Below are 25250 nucleotides of genomic sequence, written 5' to 3' on the forward strand. Positions count from 1 at the left end.
AAAGCGGAACAAACAATTCAAGTTGGAAGATATCGACCTCTTGAGCGGGGGGGGGGGGGGGGCTGAGATGCTGGAATTCCTTCGCTACCACTCCTACACTTACACTACTTCCCATATCCACCACCCGGCTCCACAACACCACCCCCACCCCCCTCATATCCGGCACCCCTACCTCCCCTACGCCGCAAACCGTCTCTGTGAACTCCTCTCTCCCGTTTACAGTTCGGAGCCTCCGTCACCCCTCCACCCGCTACACACTTTATCGTGTCTGTCGCATCCTCTCATCCCTACAAGCCCACCGCCGTCTCCGTCATCCCCATCCTCCCCTCCGCCCACGCTGTTTCCGACCACCCCTCACTCCCCTATACAGTTCCCGCTCTCCGTCATCCCCTCCCCTCCCGACACACGTCAGCGCGTCCGTCACTCCCTCGCTCCCCTGAACCCTTCTCCAGTTTACTCGTCTCTGCGCTGAACCGAGACAACAGTGACGACTGTCTCGTGGCCGTGCACGCTCGTGCACTGTAGTTGTTTGCTCGATATTTTTCTCACTGCACATTTGGTGTTTGATGGTCTTTTTTTTCTTTGCTTTGCGGAGAGTTTGATATTGTGCAGGAATGCCTGAACGGTGGCCAGTTAGAAGATGAGGCGTTGTTCCTCCGAATTGTTTTGAGCTGTTTTATCAGAGGTCACAATGAAGACTAAATTATCTGAGTTGAAATGTTGTCCTTCACCCACTGATGTGCTTTGTAAACTTTTAACAGTGTAGAAAAGTCAAAGGATTTGTGTATGGGAATCTCAAACACAACAGCACGTTAGTCCCGCTGTTTCTGTCAGTTCACCAGCGCTTGAATGTCGCCGATCCTTGAATGTGGAGATGGAGATGCTGGAGAAGACGGCGCCCCACTCGCTACAAGGAGAGCCCGGTCACGTGTCCATGTCCGTGATCTGATTGGATACATTGCCATGACGTTGATAGCAGTGTGATGTCATCCACTGGCTCTCATTTTGGAAGGGATTCAGTGGGACATCCCAGATACACCAACAGCTTCGCCCTGGGAAACGGCCGCTCACCTGCTCCGTGTGTGCGAAGAGACTCATTCAGTTACCCCACCTTGTGATGCTCCGGTGAGTTCACAATAAATAGAGGCCACATTTCTGCCCGGAGTGAGCAAAGAGTTTTACTCAATCATCCCAGCAGCTGCAACACCAGCAACTTCACATCAGGGAGGAAGGTCAAATTAGCTCCGTGTTAAATGTTTAACCATCACGGTGACTGACGGCAGCTGCAGGTTCATGAGGGACTGTTACTGTCAGAATCTGCAGTTCTTGCGGCTGCTCATCGCACCCAGGACTGAACCCTGGTCACTGAGCGTTGGAGGAGTCTGTTCTACTGATGTTAGCCTTAAACTAGACTGATGTTCAATATTGTGGATCTGTGAAAGATAAATCAGTTCTATATCAAATCCCGTGTCTCACGTCCTTACTGTCTCTACCACACTCACAATGTACACTAGAGAGGCCACTCGGCCCATCTGGTCCCTGCCCATGTTTCTGTTCCATGTCAGTATATCAAAATCTATCCCTGCCATTATCCTCTCACTCTCTCTGTGATAACAGGTTGTAACTGGTCCCCACTCCGTGGGATAGCAGATTTCCCTTGAGTTTCATAGAATCATAGAAATCTACAGCACATTACAGGCCCTCAGGCCCACAGTGTTGTCCCGACCATGAAACTTAGTTCAGAGCCTGCCTAGAATTTCACTACAGCATAACCCTCAATTTTCCTAAGCTCCATGTACTATCAAAGAGCCTTTTAAAAGACCCTATTGTATCCGCCTCTACCACTGTCGCTGGCTGTGCATTCCACACACTCACCACTATTTATTTAAAAAAAAATTTAAAATTACCTACTTCCAAGTGCCTTAAACCTATGCCCCCTCATGTTAGCCGTTTCAGCCCTGGGAAAAGCTTCTGACTACCAACACGACGAATGCCTATCATTATCTTATACACCTGCATGATTTTCCCCAGGCTGAATAAGACGATGAGCTCACTGTTGTTTTGACGTTCCCCGGGGCTCTGGATAAAGTTGGTTAAACTCGTTCTTCCCTGTTCTTTTCAACGTTTGGGGTCATTTTCACTAATTTCAAAGGACTGTGCTTCAGACAGCTGGGTTGTTGCAATGCACCTCTAAAGTCTGACAGCAAACTAGCGAGTGAATCTTCGATGGAGCAGAGTCAGAAACCAAAGAGTTGTCAGTCTGAGTCAGGGCGTTGGGGCTCCAGAGAACTACGGGGTCTAGAGTTTACGAGGAAGAAGAGGAATGAGACCAACACGATGTGGCAACAAATGAAAGATCAGAAACATTTGGAAACTGGTTGATCGAAAAAAAGGTGGTTAATTTCTGCAAATTACTGGTGGAAATCAACAGATCAGGTAACAAATGTAGAAAGAAAGAAATAGACAATATTTAGGACGAGCTCCTTCAGCGTGCCTAGACTGTGTACTCCTCTGCTTAGTTGCTGCCTGAACTGCAGAGTTCCTCCAGCATTGCGTGTGTGTGTCTCTGTATTTCCAGCAACTGCAGAATCTCTTGTGTTTTATATCTACATTTGTAAGAGTATTGTACTGCGACATTAGATACACGTTGATATTGAGTACTTTTTTTAATGGGAGCCGCTTTCTGCTTTAAACCAGCTGCTGAATTTTCCATACACACAAAAAAGACTTGAGTTATGGACATGGAACCGGCGCTTGCTGAAACTGCTAATGGCACTGTGATTACCCATAAAACCCTGAGTTACAAATTTCGCCGGCGCTGAAGCCCCGACCGAATGCGCAGGCGTCAAGGTTGTGACCTTCCCGAATGTGACGCATGCGCGCTGTATACAAAAGGCCCAGGATTTCGACTGCAGGTAAGGACTGATCTCCAGCCGATTCTCTCCGGGCGGGCGGGAATTTCGGGAAAATTGCTGTGACTCCAGACACCGTGACCCGCAATCCCGGGACAGCCCTGTTCTCTTCCCTCTCTCTCAGCCCCACCATCCGTACACGGGCCCCGGGGAGCTTCCGGCTGATGAGGGAATGGGAACCGATGGGTCTCTCAGACAGAGCTGAGCTCCAGCTGTCTAAATGCAAGGATCGGGAACTCGGAGAAAGGGAACAAAATCTTTCACATCAGCTGTTGTGAAAATCACCTTTGTTCTGCCTCCAGTCACAAACAAGAGAAAATCTGCAGAGAGGGCACAGTTTTAAGGTGCTTGGAAGTAGGTACGAAGGAGATGTCGGGGTGTTGTGTTCTTTATACGTACCGTGGGTTACTAATAACAAACCATATTCTGCAGAATTGAACTTTTATTCAACAGCAAAAAAAAAAACATGTTTTACACTGCCATGCTTCTCGATCATTCTTCATTTCTGTGCATGCTAGGAACTCTGTCCAGTCACGTCCTGACACGTGATATCACCACAAGAGGTAAGTTTTTTACACAGAGTGGTGAGTGCGTGGAATGGGCTGCCGGCCACTGTGATGATGCTGGATACAATAGGGTCTTAAGAGGCTCCTGGATAGGTACATGGTGCATAGAAAAATACAGGGCTATGGGGAACTCTAGGGAATTTCTAAAGTAAGTAATGTTCGGCACAGCATTATGGGCTGAAGGGCCTGTATTGTATTGTATAAATGGGGAAGTCACTTACCCATGACCTCTGGTTGTCATCCCACCCAACATCAGTTGAAAAAAAACTGCTTGCATTTACCCTACCTATACCTTCCTACTTCTGTATACTTCCAACAAATCCTCAAAGCAATGTATAATTTCCTTGTTTATGCTTGGAGCCTTTTTTAGATGTATAAGATGATGAGGGGCATTAATCGTGTGGATAGCCAGAGGTTTTTTCCAGGGCTGAAATGGCTAACACGAGGGGCATAGTTTTAAGGTGCTTGGAAATATGTACCGAGGGGATGTCAGTGGTAAGTTTTTTTTACACAGAGAGTGGTGGTTGTGTGGAATGCACTGCCAGCAGAGGTGGTTGAGGCAGATACAAGAGGGTCTTTTAACAGCCTCTTAGATAGGTACATGGAACTTAGAAAAATAGAGGTCTATGTGCTAGGGAAATTCTAGGCAGTTTCCAGTGTAAGTTTCATGGTTGGCACAACATTGTGGGCTGAATGGCCTGGAATATGCTGTAGATTTCCATGTTCTATATTGAACAGCGAAATAACTTTGGCTATCTCACAATCATCTGATAACTCCCCTGTCACTAAGGATGATTTAATTATCTCTGCTAGGGCCCTGACAATTTCTGCACTTGACTCCAGTAGGGTCTGAGGGAGCACCTTGTCATGCCCCGGAGATTTATCCACCCTAATCTGCCTCAGGATAGCAAACACCTCCTCTTCTTTAATCTATACAGGGTCCATGATTTTAATGCTGCTTTTCCACACTCTCATTGACCCTGTGTCCATCTCCAGAGTAAATGAATTGGAAAAAAAATATTTGAGATCTCCCCCATCTGCTTTGGTTCCACACGTGGATTGCCATTCCGGTCTTCCAGAGGACCAATTTTGTGCCTTGCAATCCTTTTGCTTTTAATCTATCTCCAGAATCCCCGAGGATTATCCTTTATCTTTTTGCGAGGGGAATCTCATGCTTTCTTTTAGCCATCCTGATTTATTTCTTCTGTGTTCTCTTGCATTTCTTATACTCCATAAGAACCTACCTGCCTATCCCTGTTCTGCAACTCCATTTTGTGCTTCACCAGGGTCTCAATATCTCTTGCAAACCAAGGTTCCCTACAGTTTCTATCTTTACCTTTTATTCTGACAAGCACATACCCGTTTTGTATTTTGAGAACTTTGCTTTGAAGACCTCAAATTACCAAGCACGCCTTTGCAATAAAGAGCCTGCCCCAGTCCACAGTTGCCAGATCCTTGTGTCATAATTCCAGATGTTGATCCAAGCCCTGATCACATCTGCCTTTCCTACGATGCTCCTTGTATTGAAATATACAGGGCTCAGCATATTCACTGCACCATGCTCAACTTTTTCATTCCTGAATTTGTCTGAGATCTGAACAACATCTGTCTCCACAACCCCTCCCCTCTCTGTTCTGTTATTCAGGCTCCCATTGCCCCTGCAGCTTTAGTTTAACCCTCTCCTACCCCCACCTCGCACCATGCAGCTCTATCACCCCTTTGGCTTTCACCTCCCAGACCAATAAAAAGGAGGTACATACCAGGTACAGGCAGATTGGAACAAATGGGTAATTATGAGATACAGGAAATTCAAGTGAACACTTATGAAAGACAGAAGGCATGAGGTTGCCCCAGCAGACAAGGTGAAGGAGAATCCTCATGGATTCTGCAGATATGTTAAGAGTGAAAAGATTGCAAGGGAAAAAATTAATCCTCTGCAAGATCAGAACAGTAATCCATATGAGGAGACAAAATAGATGGGGGAGATCTTTTCTGCATTCGTATTTACTCTGGAGATGGACACAGAGTCTATAGCAGTGAGGCAAAGCAGTATCAACTTCATGGACCCTGTACAGATTACAGAGGTGGAGGTGTTTGCTATCTTAAGGCAAATTAACGTGGATAAATCCCCAGGGCCTGACAAGTTGTTCCCTGGGACCCTGCGGAAGACAAGTGCAGAAATTGTTGGGGCCCAAGCACAGATATTTAAGTCATCCTTAGTGACAGGTGAGGTACTGGAGGATTGGAGGACAGCCGATGTTGTTCTGCTGTTCAAGAAGGGCTCTAAAAATAAACTAAGAAATTGTACATTGGTGAGCCTGACATCAGCAGTGGGAAAGTTATTGGAACGTGTGTGCAGGAACCAGATATTTTCTGTAGGTACTTGGATAGATGTGGATTGATTAAGGATAGGCAGCATGGCTTTGTGCACGGTAGGTAATGTCCAACCAATCTTACAGAATCTCTCGAGGAAGTTATCAGGAAAGTGGATGAAGGCAAGGCAGTGGATGTTGTCCACATGGACTTTAGCAAGGCACTTGACAAAGTCTCATATGGGAGGTTGGTCAAGAAGGTTCAGTCGCTCAGCATTCAAGATGAGATAGTAAATTGGATGAGACACTGTCTTCGGGAGAAACCAGAGTGTGGTAGCAGATGGTTGCCTCTCTGACTGGAGGCCTGTGACTAGTGGTGTGCCACAGGGATCAGTGCTGGATCTGTTGTTGTTTGTCATCTGTATCAGTAATCTGGATGATAGTGTGGTTAACTGGATCAGCAAATTTGTGGATGACACCAAGATTGGTGGTGTAGTGAACAGCGAGGAAGAATATCATGACGTGCAGTGCGATCTGGACCAGCTGAGAAAATGGTTTGAGAAATGGAAAATGGAACATAATGCAGACAAGTGTGAGGTGTTGCACTTTGGTATGACCTATCAAGGTAGGTCTTTCACTGTGACTGGCAGGGCACTGAGGAGTGTTGTAGAAGAAAGGGATCTGGGAATACAAGTCCTTAATTCACTGATGTTGGGGAAGTACAGAATCAGAGGCCACAATTTGAGAATAAAGGGTAGGCCACTTAGAACAGAGTTGAGGAAAAACTTTTTCACCCAGAGGGTTGTGGGTCAGTGAAATGCTCTGCCTCGAGGCCAATTCTCTGGATGCTTTCAAGAAAGAGTTAGATAGAGCTCTTAATGATAGCGGAGTCAAGGGATATTGGGAGAAGGCAGGAACGGGGTATTGATTGTGGATGATCCCTCACCTATTGTCGATTGTCTATTGAAGGTGGTGTCATAGATGGGATGGAAAGAAAGATTTTGGCCCATTGGCCTTCATGAACCAAAGTACTGACAACAATAGATGGACGTTATGTTGACTTGTAGAAGACATTTGTGAGGCCTACTTTGGAGTATTGTGTACAGTTTTGGTCACCTACCTACAAGTAAGTTGTAAAAGAGGTTGAAAGAGTTCAGAGAAAATTCACAAGGATGTCGCCAGGTCTGGAGGACTTGGGTTGTTAGGAAAGATTGAACAGGTCAGGAATTTATTCCTTGGAATGTGGAAGACTGAGGGGAGATTTGATTGTGATAGAGAGGCATAGACAGGGTAAAAGCAAGCTGACTTTCTCCACTGAGATGGGGCGGGACTACAACCAGAGACCATGGGTTAAGGGTGAAAGGTGAAACGTTAAGGGGAACATGAGGGGAAACTTCTTCACACAGACGGTCATCCGGGTGTGGAATGAGCAGCCAGCACAAGTGGTGCAAGCAAGCTCAATTTCAACATTTAAGAGGTTTGCTTAGGTACCTGGATGGTAGGGGTACGGGAGTGGGCAGTTTAGATAGTTCAGCACAAACAAAAGGGCCTGTTTCTGTGTTGTCCTTTTCTGTGACTGTGACAAGAACCTGAAATAATACAAAAATTCACTCTAAGTCCTTTTCACAGCTGTGTGGACCAACCATTCATCTCAGCAGGAATTTTTTATATGGTGTTAAAACTGTGGCACTTCAAGTTAATAATACATAAAAGAAAATCCTTGCTGCACGTCAAGAAAGACTATTTGTGTGAGAGTGTTTCAGTTACTGTGGGGCCAGGCACCCATGCTGCTCAGCAGGAACAGGGAATAATAACAATGGAGAGAGTCAAACTGAGCCAAGTCACAAATTGGAGATGGCAGAAATGCCCCATTCTTATGGAGACAGGAAGAGCATCACGGAATTGATGGTCATTCCAGATACCAGCACTGTGACCAGTTAGAAGATGATTTATCTCTCCAACTTGGGTTGAACCTCACTGTAACAGTGTGATACCAGATCAAACCTTGGTAACTCAAGTAATCTCATCTGAAATGTTGTCCTACATCCATTGATGGATTTTGTAAATGTTTTTACAGGTTAAAAATAAGAAGGAATTTGTCTCCAGGAATCTCAAACACGGCACACCAGTTTTGCTGTCTCTGTCTAGATATTTAAGAAGTGGAGCAAGGGATTCATTCGACCATCCTTCCTGTTCAGACTGTGGGGAGGGATTCACTCAGTCATCTCAATTGAAGGTACATCAGCAAGTTCACACTGGGCAAGGTCATTCATCTATTCAGTGTGTGAGAAAGGATTCTGTCGGTCTTCCCACCTGTGGACACACCAGTCAGTTCACTCTGGGCAGAGGCTGGTCATCTGCTGAATTTGTGGGGAAGGATTTACTCGGTCATCTGAACAAATGGCACACCAGCAAGTTCACACCAGGGAGCGGCCGTTCACCTGTTCAGTCTGTGGGAAAGGATTCACTTTGTCATCTCACCTACTGACACACCAGCGAGTTCACACTGGGAAGAAGCCATTCACCTGCTCGGAATGTGGGAAGAGATTCACTTGGTCATCCGACCTACAGAGACACCATCGAGTTCACACCGGGGAGAGGCCGTTCGCTTGCTCAGTCTGTGGGAAGAGATTCACTGAGTCATCCAACCTAATGGTACATCAGCGAGTTCACACTGGAGAGAAGCCATTCACCTGCTCAGTCTGTGGGAAGGGATTCACTCAGTCATCCAACCTACAGAGTCATCAGCGAGTTCACACTGGGGAGAAGCCGTTCACCTGCTCAGTCTGTGGGAAGGGATTCACACTGTCATCCACCCTGCAGAGTCATCAGCGAGTTCACACTGGGGAGAAGCCGTTCACCTGCTCAGATTGTGGGAAAGGATTCAGTCAGTCATCCCAACTACTGGCACACCAGTCAGTTCACACTGGGGAGTGGCCATTCACCTGCTCAGTCTGTGAGAAGAGATTCACTCACTCTTCCACCCTGCAGAGACACCAGCGAATCCACACTGGAGAGAAGCCATTCACCTGCTCAGAATGTGGGAAGAGATTCACTGAGTCATCTCACCTACAGAGTCATCAGCGAGTTCACACTGGGGAGAAGCCATTCACCTGCTCAGTCTGTGAGAAGAGATTCACTTGGTCATCCGACCTACAGAGTCATCAGCGAGTTCACACTGGGGAGAAGCCATTCACCTGCTCAGAATGTGGGAACAGATTCGCTCGATCATCCACCCTACAGAGACACCAGCGAGTTCACACTGGGGAGAAGCCGTTCACCTGCTCAGTCTGTGGGAAAGGATTCACTCAGTCATCCAACCTACAGAGTCATCAGCGAGTTCACACTGGGAAGAAGCCATTCACCTGCTCAGAATGTGGAAAGGGATTCACTCAGTCATCCAAACTACTGGCACACCAGTCAGTTCACAATGGGGAGTGGCCATTGTTATGAATCCCTAGGTTTCGTTTGCTGTGGACTGTCATTTTGAGAGAGAGAGATAAAGAAGGCGAATCAGTCTGACTTGCATCTTGTTTACATCGATCGCAGCTTGTTTAGTTTTAACCAAAGACACAGACACTCAGAGTCAGACGGAGATGAAGGAGGCAAAATGGAAGGATCGGAACAAGGGAACTGGTGGCCAAAGGTCACTGTTTCGAACTTTCCTATGCCCCCAAGGGTGGGTTAATTATTGATTCAGCATACGTTGAATGTGTGGTTGTCATCTCGTTTGATCCATAGGAGTGGATCTATTTTGGGGTATCCTGTGAAGACCACTTATGTGTTAACCTTTGCCTGGGTGTGGTGTGGAAATTCACTTGAAGACGATACCTCTTGTGACAAGTACCTTCTGGTGATAATTTGTATGTGGATTTGGAATGACGACGGATCTACAGCGACTGTTGCCTCGTTTTACCACCATGGATGCTGTGGAATTCAACGTTATTGATTTCTCTCGACACTTACCCTGGATTACAAATACCTCTCTCTCCTCAACTATTCTATGGTTGAACTGGACTTTCATAGTTTACCATCTCAAGACTCCAAACCTTGTTTCCCCTGAGCTCAATAGTTTGGGAGTTATATTTACCCACATATATACATATAACACTGTTAACTTTTGTTTATCTTGCTTAAGTTACTATATTGTTAGTAGGTACTAATAAAGATAGTGGATTTAACATCAAAAACAGACTCTAGGTGTAGTCTATTGCTGCTGACTCATTTCTAAAGTGTTACAGGGTCAAAATTTGGGCCTGCATCCGATATAGGAAAAGATTTGGAGGCGTATTGATCAGTTATCGATTTCATTGGAGAAATCCCTTTTGATTTATTTGTGTGTGGAAAATCAGCAGCAATGGATGTTGATAAATATCTGGAAGCACCAACCTCTGAGGCAGTAAAGGACACCAGAAGGATTGAGTTGTTGAGTATTGCTAAAAGGTTAAAACTTGCTAAGGTGAAATTGACAATGAGGAGGTCTCGGATGCAGAGGATAATAGCTGAACATTATGTATCTGAGGGTGTGTTTAAAGTGGAGGAGTTGGAGGTGTTTCCTGAAAGTAAACCTAGTGAGCTTGGGCTCCCGTACAAGTTAGCAAAATTAAAGATGGAGGCTGTGGAAAGGCAGAGGCAGGTTGAGGCTGGAGAGGCAGGAAAACAGAGAGAAGAGGCAGAAAAACTGGAAGGAAGCAGAAAGACAGAGGCTGTTTGAACTGGAAAAGATAGATTGCAGCAAAGGGGTCTAGCGTTAGACTCTGGTGATAAGTTTGAGGACAGTCGGGAAGTTAAATTGGTGCCTCCATTTGACGAGGCAGAGGTTGATAAATACTTTCAGCATTTTGAGAAGGTTGCTCAGGGTTTAAAATGGCCAAAAGAGGGTTGACCTATTCTCTTACAAAGAGTAATTAAGGGGAATGCTCAGCAAGCCTATTCTGCTTTGACAGTTGATGAAGCAGCTGATTATGACATGGTGAAACAGGCTGTGCTCAAAGCTTACGAGTTGGTCCCAGAAGCATACAGGCAAAAGTTTAGAAATTTGAGGAAATCTGTGAACTGGACTAATATGGAATTTGCTTATGAGAAGTTTGTGTGTTTTGACCGCTGGTGCACTTATAAAAATGTAAATGATGATTTTAACAGCTTGAAAGAGTTGGTTTTAATTGAAGAATTCAAAATGTGCGTCCCTGATGACATAAAGATGTAATTAAATGAAAAGGATGCTGCCACTTTGCAGGATTCTGCTAGATTAGCGGATAAGTTTGCTTTAACTCAAAAGGTTAAGTTCACCCAGAATAAGAGCTTCCAAAAGAGTAGCAGGGATAACCAAGGTAAACCAGAAATTAAAGCTGGGACTAGTGACGAGACTAAGGATGAAGGGAAGCAGTTGAAGGAGACATATTCTGGTCTCTCTCGTTACTATTGTAAGAAAGCTGGTCATATGATGGCTAATTGTTCCATCCTGAAGAAGAAAAAGGAAAAGGAGGCAGTCCCACATGCCTGTGATCAGTATGTTGAAGCACCTATAAACCCACAGGGTTCTGAACATTCTGTTGAGGCTCAGTTAAGGACTAAGAGGTCTGACTGAGTTAAGAAGGGATTCGATCATTTTATGTCAGATGGGTTTGTATTAGTAATGGAAGGGTCAACACCGGTACCAGTGAAAATTCTTGGAGATACTGGGACTTCTCAGTCACTTATATTAGTTCGGTGATGAGACTGATACTGGTGAGGTAAATCTTATTAAAGGCATTGGGGGCAGCATTGTTTCTGTGCCATTGCACAAGGTAACTTTACAGTCAGGGTTGGTTTCGGGACCTGTTAAGATCGGATTATGCTCCAGTTTACCAGTGGAAGATGTTACTTTGCTGTTAGGGAATGACCTGGCAGATGGTAAAGTTGTTCCTGCAGTGCAGTTGACAACTAAGCCAACCACTGACGACCCACAGATGGATTTTAACATTTATCCTTCCGGCATAGTAACTCGAAGTACGGCTAAAAAGTCTGCCAATGCAGACGGTTCTGTGCAGCACGATTCTGATACCCATGATAGCCAAAATCAGGTTGACCAGGATTCAGGTTATGATGACTTGTCAGAGACCTTTCAGCCTTCATTGTTCCAACAGGATTCAGGTAGTAAGTCTGGTGAGAAAGATTTATCCCTGTCTAGGAAGGAATTTATAGCAGAACAGAACCGAGACCCTGAGATTGAAGCTTTATAAGAAACATCTCTCTCAGATGATGAGATTAGGAAAATGGCAGTAGGGTATTATCTCAAGGATGGAGTGTTAATGAGGAAGTGGAGGCCACCTGCTATACCTGCGAGTGAGGAATGGACAATTATTCACCAAATTGTAGTTCCTAAAGTTCATAGGACTGAAATTTTAACTTTGGCCCACAGTATGCCCTTAGGTGGCCATTTTGGAGTGAATAAAACTGTAAACAGGATTATGAGAGAATTTTACTGGCCGAATTTGAGGAAAGATATTGTGACCTTTTGCAGAACCTGTTACACTTGTCAAGTTGTGGGTAAACCTAATCAGGTCACCCCAGTGACCCCACTCCAGCCTATACCTGCATTTGGTGAACCCTTTTCCAAATTTATAGTGGATTGTGTTGGCCCATTGCCAAAGACTAAAGCTGTCCATCAGTATTTACTAACTATTATGTGTACTGCATCCAGATTCCCAGAGGCAATACCTCTCAGAAATATTAAAGCTAAAACTGGCGAAGGCTCTAACAAGTTTTTTACTTTATTTGGTTTGCATGAAGAAATCCAGTCTGATCAAGGAAGTAATTTTACATCTGGATTATTCCAGCAGGTAGTTTATGAACTGGGAGCTAAACAAATTACATTGTCTGCGTACCATCCAGAATCACAAGGGGTTTTAGAAAGATTTAATTCTACTGTCAAAACAATGATTAAGACATACTGTGTTGAAAATGGAAAAGACTGGGATGAAGGAATACATTTGCTTTTGTTCACGGTAAAGGCTGATTTATACTTGTGCATTCGGGATATGCCATATCCTACACAGTAGGCCCGATTTAATTTTTGCGTAGCCCTACGCCGTAGCGAGCATGTGTAGTTGTGTCTGCATCGCTATGCACTTCACCACCAAAACGCAAGTTGGCGGTGGGGTTTCTCTGACACTGTTGAGCTTCTTCGTGAGAGACATGGACGAGGAAATGCATTTCAAATATTTTCCCATGTCGGCAGGTAGATTTGACGATTTGGTTCATTGTCTCCAACCATTTATTTCGCATCAGTGTACAGACATGGCGGAGAAAAGCAACCGGAAATGCGATGCTACCAAGCGGACCAATCACAGTTGTTGCGGTCTGCATCGCCGCAATGCGTGAGTTACTTTTTAGAGGAGGTGCACGTCACCCAACGGCGTAGGGTACAGCGAGGGTACGGCGTAGGGTACATGGTGCCTACAGCGTGGGTACGGCGTAGGGTACGTGATGCCTATGGCGTACACTTGACGCATAAGTATAAATCAGGCTTAAGAGAGTTGGTACAGGAGTCACTGGGCTTTAGTCCATTTGAACTTGTATTTGGTCATAGAGTGAGGGGACCTTTGACCTTGTTAAAGGAACAGTGGATTGATGGGGATGTACATGTTAACTTGTTAGACTATGTTTTGAAGTTCAAAAATAAACTATACCAAGCTTGTCATCTGGCGAGACAAAACTTGAAGATTTCTCAAAACAAAATGAAGTGTTGGTTTGATAAGCGGACCAAAACAAAAGAAAATACAAGGTGAGGGATAATGTGCTTGCATTATCTCCAATGTTGACAAATCCACTTCAGGCGAAATTCAATGGACTGTATGAAATAGTCTCTCAAATTAATGATGTGAATTATGTTATTAAAACACACGACCGATGTAAACTAACACAGGTAGTACACATCAATATGATAATGCCTTATTCTGACAAGCAGGCACCATTGGTGAGTGTTGTCAAACATATCAATCTGGCAATCCTGAGAATGAAACAGTTGACTCGTCTGAGACTTTTCACAAGCCAAACATGGTCCCGGTTAGACTAATGAACTCGGTTGTTCTCGAAAACATTGACAACAAGTTGGCTCATCTGCAGCCAAAGCAACAACAACAGCTGAAGGAATTAATTCTGAATTTTAAAGATTTATTTCCTGATGCTCCCAAGTAAACCACGGTCGCAGTACATGACGTAGATATTGGTCAAGCCAAACCGATTGAACAACACCCATATCGCATGAACGTAGAAAAGTGTAAATTGGCTGAGCAAGAAATTGAATATATGCTGAAAATGGTATTATTAGGCCTTCAACATCAGATTGGAGCTCACCCTGCGTTATTGTGCTCAAACCTGATGATAGTGTTAGATTTTGCACTGATTATAGGAAGGTAAATGCAGTAACAAAAACAGATGCCTATCCTATCCCTAGGGTGGATGATTGCATTGATAAGGTTGGAAAAGGTAATTTCTTACAAAGATTGATCTGTTGAAAGGGTATTGGTGTGTTCCATTGACGGACTGAGGTAGAGAAATTTCTGCATTTGTGACACCTTCTGGGTTGTATGAATACAATGTTTTGCCATTTGGAATGAAATATGCTCCAGGAACATTCCGGAGAATGATTGATCCTGTAATTCAAGGGTTAGGACACACAGATGCCTATATTGATGACTTAGTCACAGGGAGTGACACTTGGGAAGAGCATATCTCTGTAGTAGAAAAGCTGTTTGACAGGCTTTCCAGGGCCAACCTTACAGTTGACTTAGCTAAGAGTGAATTTGGCCATGCCACCGTGATCTGTATTGGCTGTGTTGTAGGTCAAGGCAAGTTGGCTCCTGTGCAGGCAAAATCCAGGCAATTTCTGAAGTTCCTATTCCGACTGTGTGACGAAGGCCCGTCACTGATTACAGACATCTCATGGCACATTCAGTAAGACACTCAAAGGGTAATCCACACACGTTATTTCCCTCTGTTATTGTGGTGAGTGCAGGCATCACAATAAATCAACAGTCACAATTTTACACTCATCCCCAGCAGTAATAGGTATGAAAAAAAGAAACACACTATGTCACAGTTTTATTATCTCAGGTCAATTTATTCATATTCATCTTTCCAATAAGTGTTTTGCCGAAGTGTCATGATAATCTGACGTCTCTCTCCTCCACAGTCACTGGGTCTGAAACAGAGCTGCTGCATAGAGCTGTCTTATATAGAGGCAGCAGCAACCTGCACAGGTGTGCCGATGGTGGAGGATACCATCTGTACCTGGGACAAGGGTTATGTTACCTAATTACTCATCTTGTGGTAAAGTTTTGGGGTTTATACAAGTTACTGAACTGGGAAATGGTGAATCCTGTGATGAAGTATATGTGTTTATTGTGAGAACTGGTGGTAGAGTTTCAGATTGTGTGAAATGGAAGATAATTGAGTTAATTAGCTTTTGGTTAGTCTGGGGGGATTGGCTTAGCAGTTGTAAGCCTCGAGTTACCAAGGCTTTGGGTTCTTTTTTGTCTAGTCTGAGGGTGGCTGTTAACCAGACAGGTGACAATTGCAAGCTGTGTGTGTATGTGTGTGTGTGTATATATATATATATATATATAATATAGTATTTTTTTAAAAAAAAATTCTTGTTTTCATGTGGACATCCAAGTTTTTGTTTTTCCACTATTTTTGTAAATAAAAGCACCTCAATCTATTTTTACCACTCAAACCATCTTGTTATTTTTCTTAGACAGTTGACCTACAGTTTTTGTAACAGACTGGTAAGAAGGCTCTTGGAAGTTTTCTGGGAATGGTTGGATATTATCGTAAGTTGTGTAAGAACTTTGCTGATATCGCTCTTCCTCTGACTAATCTCCTGAAGAAGGGTGAAAAGTCTGTTTAGACCGAGGCTTGTCAGGAAGCATTTGATCAATTGAAAGTTATTATTTGGGATTAGGCCAATCAATATAGTGTCGTCAGCAAATTTAATTAACAGATTGGAGCTGTGGGTGGTGACACAAGTCATGGGTGCACAGAGAGTCAAGGAGGGGGCCAAGGAGACAACCCCGTGGGGCATGTGTGCTGAGGGTCAAAGAGACAGAGGTGAGGGAGCCCACTCTTACCACCTGCCGGTGATCTGACAGGAAGTCCAGGATCCAGCTACACAAGGCAGGGTGAAGGCCGAGGTCTCTGAGCTTCTTCTCGATACTTCACAACTTCGTATGGCTAAAGCTCTGCCCATGACTGCAAGGAACTGCAGAGAACTTTGGTCTCATCTGGAAACATCATAGAAACAAGCCTCCCCTCTATGGACTCTTCCTACACTTCCCCTGCCTCGGGAAAGCAGGCCTTGTACTCAAAGATGCCCACAACTTTGGACATTATTGCTGCAAACCCAAACCTCCATCGGGGAAGAGATGCAAAAGCCTTAAAGCGCGTACCACCAGGCTCATGGACAGCTTCCTGTCTGCGGTTGTCAGCCAAATTAATGGTCTCCAGTCCAATAAAATGGACTCGACCTCACAATGTAACTCGACGTGACCCTGCCCCATATGTCTATCTGCACTGCACTTTCTCTGCAGCTGTAGCTCAGTACATGATAAGTCCCTATTTTAATTGTGTGGAAATATTAGACAGACTGAGCTTCTGCTTTGGAACCACAGAGGAAAAGTTAACTGAACTGATGAACACCAATAAATAGAAAAGGCTTCAATCTCGCATTACGATCTGCGGTAACTGGGATCAGGTGACGGTGGTGGGTCTCCCAGACCAATTATCAGAATCAGGTTTAATAGCACTGGCTGATCTTATGTAATTTGTTGTCTCTACAGCAGCAACAGAATTTAATTCATAACAATAGATTTTTACCTTTGATTTAAAATAAGAATATACATATTAAATAGTTATTATATAAGTAATACAAAATAAAATTAAAATGTAATACTGTAAACTACTTTAATTGTGTGGAACTATTTGACTGACTGGTTGCTTTGGAAATTCTGGAGTGAAGCTGAACTAAACCGTACACATTTATGAAAAGCTCAGATAAATACAAAAGGCTAAGTTCTCATATGAATGGGTCAGACACCCAGAAACATTGGCTGCCCTTCAGCAGATAAAAACAGTGGAATGAGGCCTAGTCCCAGGCCTTGGCCCAGTGGTTATGGTCTGAGGCCTGGGACGAGGTGAGAGTAAGCATTCGGCACGGACTAGAAGGGCCGAGATGGCCTGTTTCTGTGCTGTAATTGTTATGTGGTTATATGGAAACATGCTGAAAATATTGCAGAATAAATCATTGTCCACCCACAACGAGAGGACATGACAGATCCGGATCTCACTGACTTGTCTGAACGGGCGAAAGATGAAGTTACACGTATACTCCAGCAGTGACCGGCAGATGCTGCAGATCTGCGGGAAAACGTGAACAGGAAACGGGATCATGTGCTGGTGGAGGGTCTCCCACCTGAACCGATGACTCTGCTCCTCGCCCCTCACACGCTGCCCGAACCATCCGCCACATTTCCCACATCATTCCATATTTACACCAGATACATTTTTACTTCTTCCCTCCAAATCATCTCTGTCCCTTTCCCTCCACCCCCAGGTCACAGAGTCACAGGCTCGATTCCCATCCCGGTCCAACACACAACTCAGACCCAAACCAGAAATGTGCAGGTTTCATTTAAATCCGTCCATGTTTGTAAACACTCATTTCTATTCACATTCCTCCAACTTCACTGGACAGGAACACTGAAACATCAAGTGAGAAACAGCAGGAGGTGGCCATTCAGCTCCTCTAAGATGATGGCTGCTCTCCCATCTCAGCCACATGTTTCTGCCCGATCCTCATTTCCTTGATACTTTAGGTCTCCACACATCTGCCGGCCTCTGTTTTATGTGAGGACGATCACTGAGTCTTCACCGGCCTCTGGTGGGGATTTACAGACATTCACCATCCTCGGAGTGGAGACATTTCCCCTCATCTCAGTCCTGGACAGTCCACCCCTTTTTCAGAAACTGGGATCCCTGGTTCAGCCTGTAATGATGTTGTGCATTTCAATGTGTTCAACTCTCAGTCCTCGATTCTCTAAATGAAAGAGTTATCACATTTGATCTTTCTTCATATGATGACCCCACCACTCCAGGGATCAGTCTGGTGAATCTTCATTGCACTCTCCATAACAAATACTCTCTAACCTCTTTGTTAATCCTCTATGGAATTAATTTCCATCTTCTGCAGCCCCGTGTTGCCCCAACCACTCACCTCCCACCCCGTCACTATTTCCACCTTCCCACCTCCCCCTCACCTGGATCCACCTCTCACTCCCCAGCTCTTGCCCCATCCCCACCCCTCACCTCTTTTCTCGGACTATTTCCCGTCCACTCTCAGTCCAGAGGGAGGGTCTCGGCCCGAAATGTTGACGGTCCATTTCCCTCCACAGATGCTGCCCGACCCACTGAGTTCCTCCGGCAGTTTGTTCTTTGGTCTGTGTGACCCGTGTTAGTGTGGGGAGCGGGATTTTACACCATATTCCCGGTACAGTCTCAACAAAACACAAATAATTGTCACTTTGCCCGGACCATTGGCCCCGCTTGCAGGGCAACAGTCTGCCGGTGTTTGCCCCCCAATGTGGTGAATCGCCACCACCGTGGGCTCAGACATTTCCACAGATGAGCCCCTCCTGTCCCCACCGGGACAAACATCCTGTCCGCCCCCTCTCTCACCGTCTTCATCCTCTCCCTCCCCGGGGAACCGGCATCAAACCGACGGGCCGAGCGGTCTCCTCCTACCTCTCAGCGACACATCAGACTCCGGCCGCAGGAGACGCTTCACAAACGCCCCAACTTCCCTCGGAGGGAAATGGAAATAAATCAGAAAGCGGACATTTACTTTGACGGTTGTCCCGCCGTGACGGAAAATTCGGGAGATGGTGTGGGCGGGGGTAACGCCCTCTCGGCAGGTCCGCCTCCGCTATTGGTTGGAAGCAGTGATTGATAGTGCTTCCCACCAATGGCAATAGCGCAGCACGTGAACGCTCTGTTGACAGCGGTGGGGGAGGGGCTGGTCACGTGATTAGTAGCCCAGCCGTTAAACCGACCAAGCTCGAGCTCACCAGCGCGCGGGGCACAAAAGGCCCCGGATGATCGGTTGAGGTGAGAAGGGATCTCCGGGTTGGGGGTCTCACCGGGCGGCGTTTTCAACACCGACTTCGGGTAGTTGCTGTGACTCCGGACTCCGTGACCCGCAATCCCGGGACAGTCCTGCTCTCTTCCCTCTCTCTCAGCCCCACCATCCGTACACGGGCCCCGGGGAGCTTCCGGCTGATGAGGGAATGGGAACCGATGGGTCTCTCAGACAGAGCTGAGCTCCAGCTGTCTAAATGCAAGGATCGGGAACTCGGAGAAAGGGAACAAAATCTTTTACATCAGCTGTTGTGAAAATCACCTTTGTTCTGCCTCCAGTCACAAACAAGAGAAAATCTGCAGATGCTGGAAATCCGAGCAACACACACAAATTGCTGGAGGAACTCAGCATTAGTACTCTTTTCCATAGATGCTGCCTGGCCTGCTGAGTTCCCCCAGCATTTTGTGTCTGTTGCTTGTTCCACCCCCTCTTGTTCTGGACTTTCTACCCGTGAGAACATGTTTTGTCCCACTCTCTCTGGGTACATAATGATATCAAACACCTTTGTCCAGGGCAACAAGTAGCTTTCACATCACAAATGTGCCAGACTCCAATGAGACAGACTACTGCCCTTCCCTTCATATTCATTGGCATTGCCATCACTGAGTTCACCACCGTCAGTCACCTGGGGGAGGGTTCAGGGGAAATATTTATGTACAATACAGAAACTGGTGTTACCTGTGTGTATTGTGGTGATGCAAAAGTTGCTGGAGAATTTGCAAGTGGGAAGAAATGGAGTGATATTTGGAAATCTGACTTTTTCAAGCATCATTTAGCAAGAGAATCACATATGGACAATGTGCAAAAGCTGTGGTGAGAAAATACTTCATTACCCGCTACGGGCCTGCTACATAGGTTATGTGAGAGTGCAGATGAATTCGATCAAACCTAGAGGACATCAAAGTTTTTATTGACAGTGATTGCTAGCTGTTAAAATGAATAGCTCAAAATATAAAATTTAGTGCCCACACGTTGTCACCGGGCAAGATTTTTCCACATTTTTTACACCTCCCTGATGCCCTCACCTACAAGATGTGCATCCAGCTGCAGCTTGTCACCTTGCACTTTAAGGATTTGGAACCTGAAATGGATGAATTCTGGATCATCCAGGAGTCGGAGGGGGTGATAGATATGACATGAAGAGAGGTGAGTTACACCCAAGGTGCAGGACACAGGAAACAGGGTGAGAGTCAGGAAGGGGAATGTGGGTAAACAGCCATTGCAGAAGACTCTTGTTGCCACCCCCACAACAACAGGAAGACCACTTTAGAAACTCTTGGTGGAGGTAGTTAGGATAGTTACTGTGATCTCCGGACACCGTGACCTGCAATCTCGGGACAGTCCTGCTCTCTTCCCTCTCTCTCAGCCCCACGATCCATACATGGGCCCTGGGGAGCTTCCGGCTGATGAGGGAATGGGAACCGATGGATCTCTCAGACAGAGCTGAGCTCCAGCTGTCTAAATGCAAGGATTGGGAACTCAGAGAAAGGGAACAAAATCTTTTACATCACCAGTTGAGAAAATCACCTTTGTTCTACCTCCAATCACAAACAAGCGAAACTCTGCAGAGAGGGCACAGTTTTAAGGTGCTTGGAAGTCGGTACGAAGGAGATGTCAGGGGTGTTGTGTTCTTTACACGTACCGTGGGTTACTAATAACAAACCATATTCTGGCAGAATTGAACTTTTATTTAACAGCAACAAAACCACGTTTTACACTGCCATGCTTTTCTATCATTCTTCATTTCTGCGCATGCTCAGAACTCTGTCCAGTCACGTCCTGACACGTGATATCACCACAAGGGGTAAGTTATTTACACAGAGTGGTGAGTGCGTGGAATGGGCTGCCGGTAACTGTGATGAAGCCGCATACGTTAGGTTCTTTTAAGGGGCTCCTGGATAGGTACATGGCGCGTAGAAAACTACAGAGCTATGGGGAACTCTAGGGAATTTCTAAAATAAGTAATGTTTGACACAGCATTGTGGGCCGAAGGGCCTGTATTGTGCTGTATAAATGGGGAAGTCACTTACCCATGACCTCTGGTTGTCGTCCCGCCCAACATCAGTGGAAAAAGCTGCTTGCATTTACCCCATCTATACTCCCATAATTTTGTATACTTCTAACAAATCCTCAAAGCAATGTATAATTTCCTTGTTAATGCTTGGAGCCTTTTTTAGATGGATAAGATGATGAGGGGCATTGATCGTGTGGATAGTCGGAGGTTGTTCCCCAGGGCTGAAATGGCCAACATGAGGGGCATAGTTTTAAGCTGCTTGGAAATAGGTACTGAGGGGATGGCAGGGGTAAGTTTTTTACACAGAGAGTGATGGGTGTGTGGAATGCACTGCCAGCAGAGGTGGTCAAGGCAGATACAATAGGGTCTTTTAGATAGGTACATGGAGCTTAGAAAAAAATAGAGTTTTATGTGCTAGGGAAATTCCAGGCAGTTTCTAGAGTAAGTTTCATGGTTGGCACAACATTGTGGGCTGAATGGCCTGGAATATGCTGTAGATTTCTATGTTCTATGTTGAACAGCGAAATAACTTTGACTATCCTACAATCCTCTGATAATCCCCCGTCGCTAAGGATGATTTAATTATCTCTGCCAGGGCCCCGACAATTTCTGCACTTGCCTCCTGTAGGGTCCGAGGGAGCACCTTGTCATGCCCCGGAGATTTATCCACCCTAATCTGCCTCAGGATAGCAAACATCTCCTCTTCTTTAATCTGTACAGGACCCACGATTTTAATGCCGCTTTTCCACACTCTCATTGATACTGTGTCCATCTCTTGAGTAAATGACATGGAAAAAAATATTTAAGATCTCCCCCATCTGCTTTGCTTCCACACGTGGATTGCCATTCCGGTCTTCCAGAGGACCAACTTTGTGCCTTACAATCCTTTTGCTTTTAATCTATCTCCAGAATCCCTGAAGATCATCCTTCATTTTTTCTGCGAGGGGAATCTCATGCTTTCTTTTAGCCATCCTGATTTATTTCTTATGTGTTCTCTTGCATTTCTTATACTCCATAAAAACCTACCTGCCTATCCCTGTTATGCAACTCCATTTTGTGCTTCACCAGGTTCTCAATATCTCTTGAAAACCAAGAGATACAGTTTCTATCTTTACCTTTTATTCTGAAAAGCACATACCCACTTTGTACTTACAAAATTTTGTTTGAAGGCCTCAATTTACCAAGCACACCTTTGCCTGATCCTAGTATCTAAATTCCAGGTGTTGATCCATGCCCTGAACACATCCGCCTTTCCTACACTGCTCTTTGTATTGAAATATACAGGGCTCGGCATATTCACTGCACCATGCTCAACGTTTTCATTCCTGGCTTTCCATCCTTTCCACAATCTGCTCTATTATTCAGGCTCCCATTCCGTCTGCAACTTTAGTTTAACCCTCCCTTACCCCCACATCCACCATGCAGCTCTATCACCCCTTTGGCTTTCCTCTCCCAGATCAATAAAAAGGAGGCGCATACCAGGTACAGGCAGATAGGAACAAATGGGGTACTTATTGTTACGTACCCCGTAACTGGGTTGCCAAACCAGCAGAAATGGAACACTCGTTGGAGTCTGGATTACTAGGAACTAATAAAGTTTTATTAAAGAAATAAGTAATACAGTACACTAATCGTAAGGATATAAATGCAACAGGTTAGCAATGATAATCCACGCATATACACAGAACTAGGGTAATAGGAATCAAACAAGCTCTATCGCAGTCTAGGGGTAAAATGATCAGTCTTAAGTGAAGCAGAGTTCAGTTCAGTTTAGTGCAGTTCGCAGTACCGTTGGAGAGAGAGAGAGATGCAATTTGGTTTCAGGCAGACCTTTTGATGTCTCGCAGTTGGTTTCGGGCAGACCTTTTGATGTCTTCTAATCCCACTGTGGTCACCGACTGTGACCCCTCCGTTCCGGATATGATCATTCTTCCGCGGTGAACCCGGCACCCAGGCAAGGGTGGACACACACCCCAGGTTCCCACCTATCGTACCTTTACACCCTGTGAGCCTCTGGTCAGTTCCCGTGAACCGGCCCTCCAAACACTCACCAACTTGTGGGGGCACACTGCTCTTTCCAGGGTTTCATGGTGTGTCATGCCTTAGCAAACCTGTTCCTTTTATCCCCCTGCTGGGGTATCACCTGTCTATCAAACTTCAAACAGTTCAGGTTCAAAGCAACTGGTCTGTCAATATCTGAATTGTGTTTTTTTCCTGTTAATTCCTCTCTTCTCTCTTATTAGCATTTTGAATGTTTCTCCATTGTCTTTCTTATCTCTCTCATTAGCATCATCCATCCGGTACCTCTGCTTGGCGTCACACATGACACTATGAAGTACAGGAAATTCAAGTGAACACTTATGAAAGAAATAAAAGAAGGCATGAGGTTGCCCAGCAGACATGGTGAAGGAGAATCCTCAAGGATTCTGCAGGTGTGTTAAGTGCAAAAAGATTGCAAGGGAAAAAATTAATCCTCTGCAAGATCAGAATGGTAATCCACATGAGGAGACAAAATAGATGGGAGAGATTTTTTTTTGCATCTGTATTTACTCTGGAGATGGACACAGAGTCTATAGAAGTGAGGCAAAGCAGCATCAACTTCATGGACCCTGTACAGATTGCAGAGGTGGAGGTGCTTGCTGTCTTAAGGCAAATTAGTGTGGATAAATCCCCAGGGCCTGACAAGTTGTTCCCTGGGACCCTGCGGCAGACAAGTGCAGAAATTGTCGGGGCCCAAGCACAGATATTTAAATCGTCCTTAGTGACAGGTGATGGATTGGAGGATTGGAGGACAGCCAATGATGCTCCGCTGTTCAAGAAAGGCTCTAAAAATAAACTAGGAATTTATACGTTGGTGAGCCTGACATCAGTAGTGGGAAAGTTATTGGAATGTGTCTGCAGGAAATGGATATACAAGTATTTGGATAGATGTAGATTGGTTGAGGATAGGCAGCATACTGGATGAGACACTGTCTTTGGGAGAAGCCAGAGTGTGGTAGTAGATGGTTGCCTCTTTGACTGGAGGCCTGTGACTAGTGGTGTGCCACAGGGATCGGTGCTGGATCTGTTGTGGTTTGTCATCTAGATCAGTAATCTGGATGATAGTGTGGTTAACTGGATCAGCAGATTTCTGGATGACACTAAGATTGGGAGTGTAGTGGACAGTGAGGAAGAATATAATGTCTTGCAGTCTGATCTGGACCAGCTGGAGAAATGCAAAATGGAATTTAATGGAGACAAGTGCGAGGTGTTGCATTTTGATAGGACCTGGGTCTTACACAGTGAATGTTAGGGCACTGAGGAGCGCTGCAGAAGAAAGGGATCTGGGAATACATGTCCATAATTCACTGAAAGTGGTGTCACAGTTAAATAGGGACAGAAGGAAAGATTTTAGCATATTGGCCTTCATGAACCAAAGTACTGAGTACAGGAGATGGATATTTTGTTGACATTGTACAAGACATTGGTGAGGCCTGATTTGGAGTGTTGTGTGCAGTTTTATCACCTACCTACTGGAAAGATGTAAAAGAGGTTGAAAGAGTTTAGAGAAAATTCACAAGGATGTTGCCAAATCTGGAGGACTTGGGTTATTAGGAAAGATTGAACAGGTCAGGACTTTATTCCTTGGAACATAGAAGATTGAGTGGAGATTTGATGGAGGTATACCACTATTTTGAGGGTTATTGGTGAGGTAAATGCAAGCTGGCTTTTACCACTGAGATTGGGTGGGACGACAACCAGAGGCCGTGGATTAAGTGTGAAAGGTGAGACATTAAGGGGAACATGAGGGGAAACTTCTTCACACAGATGGTCATCCGGGTGTGGAATGAGCACAAATGGTGCATGTGAGCTGAATTTCAACACTTAAGATGTTTGTATAGGTACCTGCATGTTAGGGGTACGGGAGTAGGGAGTTGAAAAGCCTCAGCACCAACTAGATGGGCCAAAGGGCCTGTTTCTGTGTTGTAATTTACTATGACTCTGTGTCAAGAACATGAAATAATACTAATGTTTACTCTAATTCCTTCTAACAGCTGAGCAGACCAACCATACATCTGAGTTGGAGATATTTACATGGCGTTAAAACTGTGGCACTTTAAATTAACAGTACATACAAGAAAATCCCAGCTGCATGTTAACCAAGGCTATTTGTGTGAGAGTGTTCCAGTTACTGTGGGGCCAGGAACCCATGCAGCTCAGTGGGAACAGGGAATAATACCAATAGAGAGAGTCAAACTGAGCCAGGTCACAGATTGGAGATGGCAGAAATGC

General features: G+C 45.1%; 2 protein-coding genes across 2 annotated transcripts in view; both read left to right on the top strand.

Annotated features, from left to right (window-relative positions):
• Positions 1 to 7829: 7829 nt before the first annotated feature.
• On the top strand, positions 7830 to 9966 carry LOC140208349 (uncharacterized). Its single transcript, XM_072276952.1, has one exon. It carries the CDS (start codon positions 8191 to 8193, stop codon positions 9241 to 9243), a length of 1053 nt encoding a protein of 350 aa, XP_072133053.1. The 5' UTR covers positions 7830 to 8190; the 3' UTR covers positions 9244 to 9966.
• Positions 9967 to 23247: 13281 nt separating this feature from the next.
• The window catches only part of LOC140208329 (uncharacterized), a 330302-nt gene continuing 328299 nt past the window's right edge, over positions 23248 to 25250 (top strand). Inside the window, exon 1 of the mRNA XM_072276923.1 lies at positions 23248 to 23410. The gene's annotated coding sequence lies outside the window, so the exon portion shown is untranslated. The remainder of the gene's footprint in view (positions 23411 to 25250) is intronic.

Source organism: Mobula birostris, chromosome 13 (assembly GCF_030028105.1).
Source record: "Mobula birostris isolate sMobBir1 chromosome 13, sMobBir1.hap1, whole genome shotgun sequence".
Lineage (NCBI taxonomy): Eukaryota > Metazoa > Chordata > Chondrichthyes > Myliobatiformes > Myliobatidae > Mobula > Mobula birostris.